Genomic DNA, 16,541 nt, shown 5'->3' on the forward strand with positions numbered 1-16,541 from the left:
TCTGTGTGTGTGTGTCTGTGTGTGTGTGTTTCTGTGTGTGTGTGTGTCTGTGTGTGTGTCTGTGTGTGTGTGTTTCTGTGTGTGTGTGTGTCTGTGTGTGTGTCTGTATGTGTGTGTTTCTGTGTGTGTGTGTGTCTGTGTGTGTGTCTGTATGTGTGTGTTTCTGTGTGTGTGTGTGTGTGTGTGTGTCTGTGTGTGTGTTTCTGTGTGTGTGTGTCTGTGTGTGTGTGTTTCTGTGTGTGTGTCTGTGTGTGTGTGTGTCTGTGTGTGTGTTTCTGTGTGTGTGTTTCTGTCTGTGTGTGTGTGTCTGTGTGTCTGTGTATGTGTGTGTCTGTGTGTGTATGTGTGTGTCTGTGTGTGTGTGTCTGCTGGGTGCTGAAGGGTTAAAGGGCATTTCCTGTGCTGTTATCTTAAGCAGGATCTATTAGCTGCTCTCACATGTGCAGAGAGGTGGAGGTGTGATCACACCTCCATCACTTCCTGTTGTGGTGCATTGGTGCACTCTGACTGACTGCTGCAGCCTCTCAGGTTCTCATGTTCTTGTGACAGAGGGAAGAAACCACAGAGGGAAACTCCGCCTCCAAACAGACCAGCAGCTTCATCGGGATCAGCGGGAGTAACGCAGGCCGAGCGGCCGCGGCGTGTTCCCAATAATCTGTCAGTCCCGGTCACAGCGTGAGGCAGCGGCACAGAGGCGAGCTGCTGGCTGCAGAATGACGATGCCGACCACAAACCACAGCCCTCTGCTTGTTTGCCCCTGCGTTTCCTTTCTCAGGCTCAGTCCTGCGCTCAGCGCGCATCACAAACACGCTGCAGAGCCACCATCTTGCAGCTGTCCCACGCTCCCGAGGCTGGCAAACGTTTTCCAGAGTGAGACAAAGTCCCAGGTAGCTGCACTGCTATATTACAGCGTCAGCTCTGCTGCGTTTCCGTTGGATGGTCGCCGCTGCGATGGTCCGAGGCAGCTCCTCTAGGAGGAGCGCTCCTAGCTTCGGCGATAGCTTCTTCTCTGTTTACTCCGCCTTCAGTCGTGCTCCGTCACTCGCGCTGTAACGATGCCCGCTGACGCCGCGGTTCCCTCAAAGAAGTAGCGTTTAAACGAGCCTCCGATACACCTTCACCTGGCTGCTGCTCAGCCTGCTCTCTCTGCTGACAGGTGCGCTTTGGCATTGCGTCAGGTACGAGCGTCTGTGGTCACATGATGACCAGAGTTCATTCAGAACCTAAACCTGGTTTTAACTGATGCTTCTGTCCAGCTATCCTCACACAACAGTTCGTGACCTCTCACCTCTGTCCTCCTTCTGCTCCTGGCCTCCCGCCTCTTGGTCATCAGCTGCTGCACCCTGCTTTACTTCCTGGACCTCTGGCTGGTCCTGAGGTGGATCTGGATCATGTTCCTCCTGCTCGTCGTCCTCTAGAAGGTGACCTAGGTCTGTGCTCCAGCAGAGAGCTGCTTCATCGGGACTCTGATGGACTCTCGAGTTCTCGGCTGGAGGTTCTGTCATGGAGGGACAAGGCTCCTGAGGCGGCTGCATCGTGTTTGTAGTTTTACCTGAAAGAAGATGTGAAACACTTTATCACACTTTCTGAGCAGCACATGTTTCTTAAACAGAACCAGCTCACAGCACGCAGTCTTGGCTTCTGATGCCGTTTCCAATCACGCCCAAGATCCTGATCAGATCTGATCAAATGCACGTGTCTGCATGTTTTACCTGTTTGACTGACAGCTCATGGAGAGCGTTTCACATACAAACATCATGTGTCTGATATTTGTCTGCCTCTCATTTGCTACATGGTGACATTCACACGTCACAGATGGACGTCGTCCTCGTGCTGTGTATTTTCTGTTGTTTGAGAATGTTTTGCTGGTTTTATGCTGATGTGATCAGAGAAATGATATGAAATCATTCGTCCAACAGAGGCTCCAGCAGACAGCGAGGGAAGATCTCCAAGATCTGCATAAATTTGACCTTTCTTGGCTTTTCCAACCAAGACTAGAAGTCCAGAGACGAGGGTCAGCTGCAGGTTCTTAAACATGTCGCTGAGTAACATCAGCGTGCTATGAACCTCAGGCAAATTCAGAGGGGAAGCGTGGACCAGGGGAAGTCTACGAGGCCGAGAAAAAGAAGAGGGGCCTGTCCTCTCACACCTGTCCCCACTCACACCTGTCCCCTAACCCTGTCCCCCCTCACACCTGTCCCCTCACACCTGTCCCCTCTCTCAGCTTTCCCCCTCACACCTGTCCCCTAACCCTGTCCCCCCTCACACCTGTCCCCTCACACCTGTCCCCCCTTCACACCTGTCCTCTCTCACACCTGTCCTCACACCTGTCCTCTCTCACACCTGTTCTCTTTCACACCTGTCTGCCCTCACACGTGTCCTCTCACACCTGTCCCGACTCAGCTCTGTCCTCTCTCACACCTGTTCTCTTTCACACCTGTCCTCTCACACCTGTTCTCTTTCACACCTGTCCCCTCACACCTGTTCTCTTTCACACCTGTCCCCACTCACACCTGTCCTCTCACACATGTCCCCCCTCACACATGTCCCCTCTAAGACCTGTCCCCCCTCTCACACCTGTCCCCTCTCACACCTGTTCTCTTTCACACCTGTCCCCACTCACACCTGTCCTCTCACACATGTCCCCCCTCCCACATGTCCCCTCTAAGACCTGTCCCCCCTCTCACACCTGTCCTCTCACACCTGTCCTCTCACACATGTCCCCTCTAAGACCTGTCCCCTCTCACACCTGTCCCCTCTCACACCTGTCCTCTCACACCTGTACCCCCTCACACCTGTTCTCTCTCACACCTGTCCTCTCACACATGTCCCCTCTAAGACCTGTCCCCCCTCACACCTGTCCCCTCTCACACCTGTCCTCTCACACCTGTTCTCTCTCACACCTGTCCTCTCACACCTGTCCTCTCACACCTGTCTCCTCACACCTGTCCTCTCACACATGTCCCCCCTCGCACATGTCCCCTCTAAGACCTGTGCCCCCTGACACCTGTCCTCCCTCACACCTGTCCCCCCTCACACCTGTCCTCTCACACCTGTTCTCTCTCACACTGACCTCTCACACCTGTCCCCCCTCACACCTGTCCTCCCACACCTGTCCCCTCACACCTGTCCTCTCTCACAGCTGTCCTCTCACACCTGTCCCCCCTCAGACCTGTCCCCCCTTCACACCTGTCCTCTCACACCTGTTCTCTCTCAAACCTGTCCTCTCACACATGTCCCCCCTCACACATGTCCCCTCTAAGACCTGTCCCCTCTCACACCTGTCCCCTCTCACACCTGTCCCCTCACACCTGTCCCCTCACACCTGTACCCCCTCACACCTGTTCTCTCACACCTGTTCTCTCTCAAACCTGTCCTCTAACACCTGTCCTCTCACACCTGTCCCCTCACACCTGTTCTCTCTCACACCTCTCCTCTCACACATGTCCCCTCTAAGACCTGTCCCCCCTCACACCTGTCCACTCTCGCACCTGTCCTCTCACACCTGTCCCCCCTCACACCTGTCCCCCCTGACTCCTGTCCCCTCTCACACCTGTCCTCTCACACCTGTCCCCCCTCACACCTGTCCCCCCTCACACCTGTCCTCTCACACCTGTTCTCTCTTACACTGACCTTTCACACCTGTCCCCCCTCACACCTGTCCCCTCACACCTGTCCTCTCACACCTGTCCTCTCACACCTGTCCCCTCTCACACCTGTCCCCTCACACCTGTACCCCCTCACACCTGTTCTCTCACACCTGTTCTCTCTCACACCTGTCCTCTAACACCTGTCCTCTCACACCTGTCCCCTCACACCTGTTCTCTCTCACACCTGTCCTCTCACACCTGTCCCCCTTACACATGTCCCCTCTAAGACCTGTCCCCTCACACCTGTTCTCTTTCACACCTGTCCCCTCACACCTGTTCTCTCTCACACCTGTCCACTCACACATGTACCCCCTCACACATGTCCTCTCACACCTGTCTCCTCACTCCTGTCCTCTCACACATGTCCCCCCTGACACCTGTCCCCTCTCACACCTGTCCTCTCACACCTGTCCCCTCTCACACCTGTCCTCTCACACCTGTCCCCCCTCACACCTGTCCTCCCTCACACCTGTCCCCCCTCACACCTGTCCTCTCACACCTGTTCTCTCTTACACTGACCTCTCACACCTGTCCCCCCTCACACCTGTCCTCTCACACCTGTCCCCTCACACCTGTCCTCTCTCACACCTGTCCTCTCACACCTGTGCCCTCTCACACCTGTCCACTCACACATGTCCCCCCTCACACATGTCCTCTCACACCTGTCTCCTCACTCCTGTCCTCTCACACATGTCCCCCCTCACACCTGTCCTCTCACACCTGTCCCCACTCAGCTCTGTCCTCTCTCACACCTGTTCTCTTTCACACCTGTCCTCTCACACATGTCCCCTCTAAGACCTGTCCCCCCTGACACCTGTCCCCTCTCACACCTGTCCTCTCACACCTGTCCCCCCTCACACCTGTCCTCTCACACCTGTCCCCACTCAGCTCTGTCCTCTCTCACACCTGTTCTCTTTCACACCTGTCCTCTCACACCTGTTCTCTCTTACACTGACCTCTCACACCTGTCCCCCTCACACCTGTCCTCTCACACCTGTCCCCTCACACCTGTCCTCTCTCACACCTGTCCTCTCACACCTGTCTCCTCACTCCTGTCCTCTCACACATGTCCCCCCTCACACCTGTCCTCTCACACCTGTCCCCACTCAGCTCTGTCCTCTCTCACACCTGTTCTCTTTCACACCTGTCCTCTCACACCTGTCCCCCCTCACACATGTCCCCTCTAAGACCTGTCCCCCCTGACACCTGTCCCCTCTCACACCTGTCCTCTCACACCTGTCCCCCCTCACACATGTCCCCTCTAAGACCTGTCCCCCCTGACACCTGTCCCCTCTCACACCTGTCCCCACTCACACCTGTCCCCTCTCACACCTGTCCTCTCACACCTGTCCCCCCTCACACCTGTCCTCCCTCACACCTGTCGCCCCTCACACCTGTCCTCTCACACCTGTTCTCTCTTACACTGACCTCTCACACCTGTCCCCCCTCACACCTGTCCTCTCACACCTGTCCCCTCACACCTGTCCTCTCTCACAGCTGTCCTCTCACACCTGTCCCCCCTCAGACCTGTCCCCCCTTCACACCTGTCCTCTCACACCTGTTCTCTCTCACACCTGTCCTCTCACACCTGTCCCCTCTCACACCTGTCCCCTCACACCTGTACCCCCTCACACCTGTTCTCTCACACCTGTTCTCTCTCACACCTGTCCTCTAACACCTGTCCTCTCACACCTGTCCTCTCACACCTGTTCCCCCTCACACCTGTCCCCTCACACCTGTACCCCTCACACCTGTTCTCTCTCACACCTGTCCTCTCACACCTGTTCTCTCTCACACCTGTCCTCTCACACCTGTCCCCCTTACACATGTCCCCTCTAAGACCTGTCCCCCCTCACACCTGTTCTCTCTCACACCTGTCCTCTAACACCTGTCCTCTCACAACTGTCCTCTCACACCTGTTCCCCCTCACACCTGTCCCCTCACACCTGTCCCCCCTCACACCTGTCCTCTCACACATGTCCCCTCTCACACCTGTCCCCCCTCACACTGACCTCTCACACCTGTCCCCCCTCACACCTGTCCTCTCAAACCTGTCCCCTCACACCTGTCCTCTCTCACACCTGTCCCCTCTCTCACCTTTCCCCCTCACACCTGTCCCCTCACACCTGTCCCCACTCACACCGTTCCTCTCACACCTGTACCCTCTCAGACCTTTCCCCCCTCACACCTGTCCCCTCTCAGACCTGTCCCCTCTCACACCTGTTCTTTTTCAAACCTGTCCCCTCTCACACGTGTTCTCTCTCACACCTGTCCTCTCACACCTGTCCTCTCTCACACAGGTTCTCTCTCACGCCTGTCCTCTCACACCTGTTCCCTATCAGACCTGCCCTTCTCACATCTATCCTCTCAGACCTGTCCCCCATCACACCTGTCCTCTCACACCTGTTCTCTTTCACACCTGTCCCCTCTCACACCTGTCCCCTCACACCTTTTCTATTTCACACCTGTGCCCCCTCACACCTGTCCCCCCTCGCGCGTGTCCCCCCTCGCGCGTGTCCCCCCTCACACCTGTCCCCCCTCACACATGTCCTCTCTCACACCTGTCCCCTCACACCTGTTCTCTTTCACACCTGTCTCCCCTCACCCCTTTCCTCTCACACCTGTCCCCACTCACACCTGTCCTCTCTCACACCTGTACCTTCACACCTGTCCTCCCTCACACCTGTTCTCTCTCACACCTGTTCTCTTTCACACCTGTCTCTCCTCACACCTGTCCTCTCTCACACCTGTCCCCTCACACCTGTCCTCCCTCACACCTGTCCTCTCTCACACCTGTTCTCTTTCACACCTGTGTCTCCTCACACCTGTCCTCTCACACCTGTCCCCACTCACACCGTCCCCTAACCCTGTCCCCACTCACACCTGTCCTCTCTCACACCTGTTCTCTTTCACACCTGTTTCCCCTCACACCTGTCCTCTCACACCTGTCCCCACTCAGCTCTGTCCTCTCTCACACCTGTTCTCTTTCACACCTGTCCTCTCACATCTGTCCCCCGTCACACCTATCCCCTCACACCTGTTCTCTTTCACACCTGTCCCCACTCACACCTGTCCCCACTCACACCTGTTCTCTCTCACACCTGTCCTCTAACACCTGTCCTCTCACACCTGTCCCCTCACACCTGTTCCCCCTCACACCTGTCCCCTCACACCTGTCCCCCCTCACACCTGTCCTCTAACACCTGTCCTCTCACACCTGTCCTCTCACACCTGTTCCCCCTCACACCTGTCCCCTCACACCTGTCCCCCCTCACACCTGTCCTCTCACACATGTCCCCTCTTCACACCTGTCCCCCCTCACACTGACCTCTCACACCTGTCCCCCCTCACACCTGTCCTCTCACACCTGTCCCCTCACACCTGTCCTCTCTCACACCTGTCCCCTCTCTCACCTTTCCCCCTCACACCTGTCCCCTCACACCTGTCCCCACTCACACCGTTCCTCTCACACCTGTACCCTCTCAGACCTTTCCCCCCTCACACCTGTCCCCTCTCAGACCTGTCCCCTCTCACACCTGTTCTTTTTCAAACCTGTCCCCTCTCACACGTGTTCTCTCTCACACCTGTCCTCTCTCACACAGGTTCTCTCTCACACCTGTCCTCTCACACCTGTTCCCTATCAGACCTGCCCTTCTCACATCTATCCTCTCAGACCTGTCCTCTCTCACACCTGTCCTCTCTCACACCTGTTCTCTCTCACACCTGTTCTCTCTCACACCTGTTCTCTTTCACACCTGTTCTCTTTCACACCTGTCCTCTCTCACACCTGTCCCCTCACACCTGTTCTCTTTCACACCTGTCTCCCCTCACCCCTTTCCTCTCACACCTGTCCCCACTCACACCTGTCCTCTCTCACACCTGTACCTTCACACCTGTCCTCCCTCACACCTGTTCTCTCTCACACCTGTCCTCTCTCACACCTGTCCTCTCTCACACCTGTTCTCTCTCACACCTGTTCTCTCTCACACCTGTTCTCTTTCACACCTGTGTCTCCTCACACCTGTCCCCTCACACCTGTCCTCCCTCACACCTGTCCTCTCTCACACCTGTCCCCACTCACACCGTCCCCTAACCCTGTCCCCACTCACACCTGTCCTCTCTCACACCTGTTCTCTTTCACACCTGTGTCTCCTCACACCTGTCCTCTCACACCTGTCCCCACTCACACCGTCCCCTAACCCTGTCCCCACTCACACCTGTCCTCTCTCACACCTGTCCTCTCTCACACCTGTTCTCTTTCACACCTGTTTCCCCTCACACCTGTCCTCTCACACCTGTCCCCACTCAGCTCTGTCCTCTCTCACACCTGTTCTCTTTCACACCTGTCCTCTCACACCTATCCCCTCACACCTGTTCTCTTTCACACCTGTCCCCACTCACACCTGTCCTCTCTCACACCTGTACCCTCACACCTGTCCTCCCTCACACCTGTCCTCTCTCACACCTGTCCCCTCACTCCTGTTCTCTTTCACACCTGTCCTCCCTCACACCTGTCCTCTGTCACACCTGTCCCCCCTCATACCTGTCCCCTCACACCTGGTTTGTAGAGGTTTTCTGTAATGCAAACAGCTTCGGTCTGAGCCCGGATATCCAGCACATCGTCAGACAGCCGTGAGAGGATCAGACCTGAGTGCAGACTGATTTCCTGCCGATGGACTTGCCGCTGCACTCTTAAATTCTGCCTCTCATCTGATTACAGTGCTCATTGATCAGCGTGTAAACAACCATTGAATGAGGATGTGCACCGGTTTGATGTGACCGTCTCCTCTCTGAAGCACTGCATGCTGAAATCTCATGGGTGCTAATTATGTGTGCACACAGATTACAAGGATTGCATTTCATACTTGAATAATAACTATTAAAAACGAGTGTTTTCCAATTAATTAAACACACAGTCTTTAAGTAACCTCTGGACATCTGCCCTGCGGGCTGAGCTCATTCGGGAGCTGCTGGAGGAAACAAACGAGCGCTCCTTTCATGTGAAAATCTTCACAAAAGAGTCGTGCCACTGAGAATACGGGGGAAACGCCGCCGCCACACTTCCCTCAGTGTTCGACTTTGTTCGTGCAAATTGTGAACATAACTTTTTGATATGATAAAACAGCAGAACAGTGTCATTCCAGGGGCGGGCCTGCTGGGGGGCTCGCCGTGGAGATGATGAAAGAGCTTTTCCGAGTCATTACTCCATCCAGCAGGAAGCCCTCGGTGGGCTCGCCCTCCTGAGCATCATCAGCACCCGAGGAGGAGGCGGAGGAGGAGAGGCGCGCACCTCAGCCGGTGCAGAGGGCTTTAATGAAAGATGCTTAAAAAAGCATGAAAACGTCTCTGTTAAACTGCTTAGCCTCTGCAGAGGATCAGCCGACTCGCATTGTTTCCCCCTCAGTGCAGCCGGAGAGAGGCTGCTCACTTTACCCAGGATTCACTGCAGCAAATCAATATTCGTAGTAGTAACTATTGTTTACATCTCAAAGTATGATTTCCAAACAGGATGACGTTTGTGAGAGAGAACCTGTGACGGCGTGCCTCCTGAAATGGCCTGTGGAGTGTTGGGATCAACAGCAGTTGACATTAAAGAAACATTAAAGACATTAAAGAAACTGATGGACATTATGGACAATGCCAGACATCCTCTGCACACGGCCATAAACAACCAGAAGAGTCTGTTCAGTGACAGGTTGCTTCTCCCCAAGACAAGAACTAACAGACTTAAAAACTCCTTTGTCCCACACGCCATCAGACTGTTTAACTCCTCCCTGGAGGGGAGAGGGAGGAGAAACAGGAGGACAAAGGAGGGGGGAACAACTAAGCTGTAGTGCCTCTTCACCTCACTGTGCAATACCTTTTGTGCAATACTTTTGTAAATAGTCAACAGTGCAATAGACTCCATACTTGAAATGTGCAATTCACTTGTATTTTTATTTTTATTCCTATTTATTCTATTTATCCCCTTCGTATATTTTATTTATATTGTCTCTGTATTTATATATATGTGTGTGTGTGTGTGTGTGTGTATTATATATATATATATATATATATATATATATATATATATATATATATATATATATATATATATATATATATATATAATATTCTGTAACTCTGTAACTTCTGTCGGTGCTGTGCTTTTTTGGAAATCGAATTTCCCAGAGGAACCCACCCGAGGGATTAATAAAGTTCTATCTAATCTAATCTAATCAGTTAATGCACCGAACTCGGCTTCCTCGCTGCGCTCCTACCTGCAAACGTGGAAATTCCTGCAGCCTCGTTCTGAAAATCCGTGGACGTGGCCATTAGAGATGGACTTCAGCTGGTTTCACCGAAAAGCAGCGACCGGACTTCCACTGACGCGGGAAGTATTCTCCTTGCTGGCACTCTGCTAATTATAGTCCCCACTAATCAGATTAGGCGGAGGCGGTGTGGGCTTAGATCCTCAAAGTTCACTGAGCTGCTCTCAGGACACTCAGCATCAGCCACAGCTGTCCACGCTCTCCCACACGCACACCAATCAGTCCGCAGATTGATCGCCACCAAGTTCATAATTCAACACTGTTCAGCAGAGAACGCCAAAATACGCGAGAGCGGGACGGCCTGGTTTGATGTTTCACCGGATTGTACTGCCTGTCACGGCATCTGTCCTGCTCACACTGTCACCTGTTACGCATCAGTGGAATCCCGAACACCTGAAGTGACATCACGTCCTGAACGCTTCTTAAGTCACACAATTAGAACTGATGACATTTCCACAGGAAGTAATCAATTAAACTGAAAATGAATGAAGGAATGTAACTTTTACACTCAAACCCCGCCCCTCTGATGATTTTTCCTCTGTGTAGAAGTTAAAGTTGTTCCTACTGACCCCTGTGGCTGTTAATTGTGATGTAGCATCTGATACGTCATCTACTTACGTTTCAAAACCTCAGCATGAGCGTTTTTTTTTTAACCAGAGCTGTTGAACCGCACACTCATTGGCTAATGACCAGCTAATCACATGTTTTAGCCAATGAGCATAATCCTTCCTCCTGAAACACAGCAGGATAACCTCTCTTTGCTATAGTTTGTATGGAAGATGCCAACTTGTCTGCAAACACCTGCCAACTACTAAAAATGAAATTATAATCATTTGCCTTTAAAGCAAAAGTCGTTCAACTCTGAACTCTGAGGGTGAATTATTTCTATTTCCTGTTTGGAGCTCACATTTTCAAGTTTTAATCCCACTCAGCGAGCTCTTGTTGAGCGTTTGCAGACGTATCGTCGTCTTCAGTGCAAGCTACAAGTGAACGCAGCAACCTGCTAACAACCAAAGTGAATGCAGGTCGTATCACGTCCAATCCAATGTGTGCGTGACGTCACATGAGAAACCTCTGCAAAGCTACAGTCACTTTGAAACCACTGCTATCGCCATCTGGTGGCCGGCAGGTGTAATGCAGGTTTAAACCCTCTGAGCTCCGAACACACATCAACTCATGTTTGTGTCCTGCTGGGAGTTTATTTAAACCAAGAACCTAACCAAGCATTTTTATTGGCTAAACCTAAACCCAAAGTTTTTATTGGCTAAGTCAAACCAAAGGAGCTAAAGAGTGGAGTAATATTTGTTTGTCACGAATCATTTGGAATATTTCATAAACTACATGTTGGTCCACGGCGCACTTTGATGACGTGTTTCGTGCACAAACAGTCAGAAACTCTGCAGGTGTGAGGAACGTGAAGCCTTATTATCCTGGTGCTTTTATTTTGTAGGGTCGCGTTAGTTCCACCTGCTCGCAGAGTGCGCGCGGGCTGAGGGGAGAGGAGAGAGCGAGCAGGAGGAGGTGTGAGCGTGCGGAGGTGGAGCTGAGCCTCCTCTCCGCTCAGTCTGTCTGCGGGTTCGGCGCAGATCGGGTGCGCAGAGCCGGAGCGGACAAAGTGCCGCCGCGAGCCTCCTGCGATGCTCCTGGAACTCCCGCTCCTCTCCGCCCGGTTTTCCCTCCTCCGTCCCGCGCTCCGACGCGACTTCTCCCGCGCGTAAAAGTCATGTCGTACCCTCAGGGCTTCCTGTTCCAGCCCCACGCGCCTCTGGCTCTGCACTCCTCCTTCGGCTCCGGCCTCCTCCTGGGAGCGCGCTCCGAGGAGCTCGGCCGCTCCGCGTCCGGCTCCGCCTTCGCTCCGTACTCCGGACCGGCGACCTCCCCCGGCTTCGGCCCCCAGCTGCCCTACGGAGGGGAGCCGCGCGCCGCCGCGGCGCTCAGCTCCTATGTGGTGAGTGCGCGCGGAGACGGCCAGGGCTCGGGTCCGGGTCTGGTTCCGGTCCGTACAATGAAAATATCTGCTCTTCAAAAAGTTATTTTTCTCATTTATTTTCAATGATTTTTGAATTTATTATTACATTTATTTAAAATTCATTTTTAATCTGTTTTTTTATCTTTTTAAAAATCTTATTTATAAGATAAAAATAATTTTTAATTATTTGTCTTTTATTTTTGAATTAATTATTATTTATATTTATTAATTAAATTTTTAAATTTAGTTTTAATTATTCTTTAATTTATTTTATTTTAAAAAAAATTGTAAATTATTTTTAATGGTTTTTTTAACTTATTTTTGTTTTTACATTTTTATTTTTATATATATTTTTACTTATTCTTTAATTCATTTTTTTAAATTATTTTTTTAAATGTATTTTAAATTGAAGGAGGAACATTGTACATTTCTGTGAGGCTGTGAGATTTTTCAGGTGGATTAAACTGAGCGAGGTCTTTCCTCCTTCTGTGTTTGGGTCTGTAGTTTGAAGCCGTGTGGTCATGTGACCCTCAGGTTAAACTGCGTGGGAACTCGAGCTGACCACTAACATGATGGTTTCTGTTTCAGAGTCCGGGTTACGACCCGTCCTCGGGCATCTCCGGGTCCTTGGACTACCACCCGTTTGGGGCGCTGGGCCCATATCCGTATGGAGACCCCGCCTACAGGAAGAACGCCACACGGGATGCCACGGCCACGCTGAAGGCCTGGCTTAGCGAGCACCGGAAGAACCCGTACCCCACCAAGGGCGAGAAGATCATGCTGGCCATCATCACGAAGATGACCCTGACGCAGGTGTCCACCTGGTTCGCCAACGCCCGGCGCCGGCTGAAGAAGGAGAACAAGATGACGTGGACGCCACGGAACAGGAGCGAGGACGAGGAAGAGGAGGACAACATCGACCTGGAACGCAACGAAGAGGACGAGGAGCCACTGAAGGCGAGCAGCGAGGAGACGGAGCCGAAGCGTGAAGCTGGTGAGTGAGGGGGGAGGGGTCCATCCATTGATTGATCGATTAATTGATGGGTTTTAAAATGACCTGCACGTGACACGCGTCGGGAACCCGGAGACGTTTGCCGGCGCTCCTCTCCGTCCGTTCTTGTAGGTGATGACATCATCGCAGCAGCTGCAGTGGAAACAGTTTCATGAGGTTGGTTTTAGTTCTGAGTGTGAGCAGAGCGAGCGGCTCGTCCTGATCAGGTCTGTCGTTGTTACTGCTCCTGTTTGTTCATAGATCAGATTATTGATCAGCTTCAGATTTTCATCATTTCATCAGATCATCGGTTAAAATCAAAGAATGTTCTGGACCCGTTTTTTAAAAAGTGAAGAGCGGCAGGCGCACGGCGAGAGAAGCGGGAGAAGATGTTGGGAGCTGAGTGCGTTTAATGATGCTGAAGCGTGGAGACGGTCGGCGGCGACGTTCTTCTGATTGATTATTTCTCACTGATGATGTCATTGATCTGGACGAATCAAACACTTTCAGGCTGAACTCTTTTCTTTCTTCTTTAAAGTCGATTTATTGGTCGTGAGAGCAGCTGCTGATTGGCTGCTGATTTTGTTTGGGCTGCGGAAACTGTGACCATAAGGCAGATGTGAGGGGGCGGGGTCTAATATGCAGTGCATTTTGTTTGTGTGTGTTTGAATCAAACTCATAACCCTGCACGCTGAACCCTGATGTGTGTTTGGTCTGACCTGGCCTGTCCCACCTCCCCCCCCAGATTCCCGCAGTTTGGCGTTCAGAGAGGACGGCGGCAGCGACGCCGATCGAGGATTCGACGAGCTGGACTTTAAGGATTCCCCCGTGGACCGGAGACCCGTGGACATGTCGGCGGACCCTCCTCGGAGCGCCCCCACTCTGAGCGTCTCGCTCAGAGTGCTGGAGGGGACGCGCACGCCGAGCCCGCGGTCTAAGGAGCGCCCCTGCGGCACCACCCAGGGGCCGAACGTGGCCCCCAAACCCAAACTCTGGTCGCTGGCTGAGATCGCCACGTCTTCGGACAAAAGCAAAGGATGTAGTGACTCTGCACAGAGCGTGGGGGCGGGACAGCAACGGACCCCGTTCCCCCACGGCCCCGCCTTGCCCCGACACTTCTATTACGCCTCCCCCTTCATCCCCGGATACTCCGCCTACGGCCCCCCGGGGCCCCTGCACAGCGGCGCCTCGTCGTTAAACGGATTACTGCAGACGGCGGCCCGAGACCGCCGGCTGCGCTGCCAGAGCCAGTTGGAGCCACACGAGCACAGCAGAGGCACGGCGAACGTGTAGAGCGCCTCCACGGGTCTGCGCGGCCCCCGGGGGGCGGGGCAGACTGATTTGTTAACAGGAAGGTTGAATTTGAGACAGTTTTTCTATGTTGATCAGATGTTTGTAATCCTCACGTATCATTAAAGCCTAGTTTTATTAACCCGCCTGCTCTTCTTCACACGCAGATAACGAGCTGCTGATTTAACGAGCCGCGGCCTCAGCGGCCCGTTCACGCGCTCGTGTCACCTCGCTCGCATTTCTAACAACATTATCCAGGTTTCAGTTCAAATCCACCACACGTTTAACGAGCCGTCATCCAGCTGTTATTGATCTTTAAATAAAGTGCAGAGGACGGCGCCGCGTTCACTGAGCTGCTGTAAAACTGACGCTTTGATTAAATCCAGAGCAGCGCACGCGAGCGGCGTCCTCTCACAACCATCCAACCAAAACAAACGTCCAGGTTTAACCAATAAAAATCTGTTCTTCATTTACAAAATGACCTTTTTTCTGCATCTGATTAGATTTATGGAGTCGTTTCGTCTTTAATGTGATTCAGTTTGTGCTTTTATAATTATATTATATTATATGTAATAATTTAAACACAGAAACAAACTGAAATTCAAACCTAAATATGAGCATCGTGTTAAATATTTAAATGAATCCTTTTGTAATTTAGCTTCTAATTAATTCATCTTTGAAAAATGTTTTCAGAAGTTTTTTTAAAATCTTTTTTAATTATTCGTCTGTTTTGTCTTAAATCCAAAAATTATGAAAGGACTGTTTCAGGATGAGTTCAGCTCATATTCTTATAAATCAATGAGTTGCATGAAACTGTCACACTGAGCTCATCACGTTGGTTTTCCTTCAGGTGTAAGTGTGCAGACCGCAGCGCAGCACCCACCTGAATTTTTGCCATGACTCATTTCTTAACAGTTTCCTCCGTAATCGTTTCAAAATAACTCGAGCGCACTGGAGCCGACCGCAGACGCAAAGACCACAAAGACTGTAGCATTTTAAAACAACAATAAGAGCTTTTAAATGAAACTCATTCACAAATATGTGAGAGCTTTTACATCAGCAGCTCGTCTTAATTTGATTAAAGGACACAATTTAATCACTTATCAAACCCGGTTTATGAACTAACACTGATCTGCAGTTTTTATATTCATCGTGAAACAGCAGGTGATCATGTGGAAGTGTAAATATTAAGCTGCTCTTTGGTAGCTTCGCTGCTCAGATTGATTTTGATGTTTTCAGAGAAGCAGGAATATTTTTCCCCCAAACTCGTAGCAGCGTTCAGGCCTCGGGGTGTGCTGCACAGCATCGCTGTAACATCAGCAGGATGCCAAATTACAGTAAAACTTTTACCTGATTTATTTTAACCAGGAAAAACCTGACAGCAGCCAGTACACACAAAATAACACACAAAGTACATACGCACATTAATGATCGCCGTCACAGACGGCCGGGCGGCGTCCTCCGCTGCAGAGGACCCCACGAGCTTTCACTGGCGCCTTGAATGTGTGAAGAGGAAACCGAACGAATCAAACGCGTCGTCCTAAATGCTGAAGACTGACAGAAACAAACAACGTCCAACCCTCTGAGTGATGGACACGTCATCCTGGAGACGCAGCATTAGAGAGAACAACAGTCACAGCAGACGTCTGTTTCTTATTCTACGCTTTGTACTGTCTTTCATCCTTCAGCTTGGCAACAAAACGAATTCATGAGGTTCATCCTGTGTTAAAGGTGCTGACAGCAGAAGAGCCAGGACAGGAGGACAGGAGGGGAGGGCAGGAGGACAGGAGGGGAGGGCAGGAGGACAGGAGGGGAGGGCAGGAAGACAGGAGGACAGGAGGGGAGGGCAGGAGGGGAGGGCAGGAAGACAGGAGGGGAGGGCAGGAGGGGAGGAGGGGAGGGCAGGAAGACAGGAGGACAGGAGGGGAGGGCAGGAGGGGAGGGCAGGAAGACAGGAGGGGAGGGCAGGAGGGGAGGAGGGGAGGGCAGGAGGGGAGGGCAGGAAGACAGGAGGACAGGAGGGGAGGGCAGGAGGGGAGGACAGGAGGGGAGGACAGGAGGGGAGGGCAGGAAGACAGGAGGACAGGAGGGGAGGGCAGGAGGGGAGGGCAGGAAGACAGGAGGGGAGGGCAGGAAGACAGGAGGGGAGGGGAGGAGGGGAGGGCAGGAGGGGAGGGCAGGAAGACAGGAGGACAGGAGGGGAGGGCAGGAGGGGAGGACAGGAGGGGAGGACAGGAGGGGAGGGCAGGAGGGGAGGGCAGGAAGACAGGAGGACAGGAGGGGAGGAAAGGAGGGGAGGGCAGGAGGGGAGGAGGGGAGGAGGGGAGGGC

General features: G+C 52.4%; 2 protein-coding genes across 2 annotated transcripts in view; one reads left to right on the top strand and one right to left on the bottom strand.

Annotated features, from left to right (window-relative positions):
- The window catches only part of LOC105940651 (uncharacterized), a 73,234-nt gene extending 63,086 nt beyond the window's left edge, over positions 1 to 10,148 (bottom strand). Inside the window, exons 1-2 of the mRNA XM_076886990.1 lie at positions 9,911 to 10,148; positions 1,289 to 1,552 (exon numbers count right to left, since the gene is read on the bottom strand). Coding sequence (XP_076743105.1) covers positions 1,289 to 1,552; positions 9,911 to 9,965 — 319 coding nt within the window. The 5' untranslated portion in view covers positions 9,966 to 10,148. The remainder of the gene's footprint in view (positions 1 to 1,288; positions 1,553 to 9,910) is intronic.
- Positions 10,149 to 11,356: 1,208 nt separating this feature from the next.
- On the top strand, positions 11,357 to 14,353 carry irx5b (iroquois homeobox 5b). The gene is made up of 3 exons (XM_076886992.1): positions 11,357 to 11,909; positions 12,519 to 12,924; positions 13,667 to 14,353. The coding sequence occupies exons 1-3, from the start codon at positions 11,685 to 11,687 to the stop codon at positions 14,212 to 14,214; spliced, it is 1,179 nt and encodes a 392-aa protein (XP_076743107.1). The 5' UTR covers positions 11,357 to 11,684; the 3' UTR covers positions 14,215 to 14,353.
- The last annotated feature ends 2,188 nt before the right edge of the window (positions 14,354 to 16,541 follow it).

Source organism: Maylandia zebra, linkage group LG7 (assembly GCF_041146795.1).
Source record: "Maylandia zebra isolate NMK-2024a linkage group LG7, Mzebra_GT3a, whole genome shotgun sequence".
Lineage (NCBI taxonomy): Eukaryota > Metazoa > Chordata > Actinopteri > Cichliformes > Cichlidae > Maylandia > Maylandia zebra.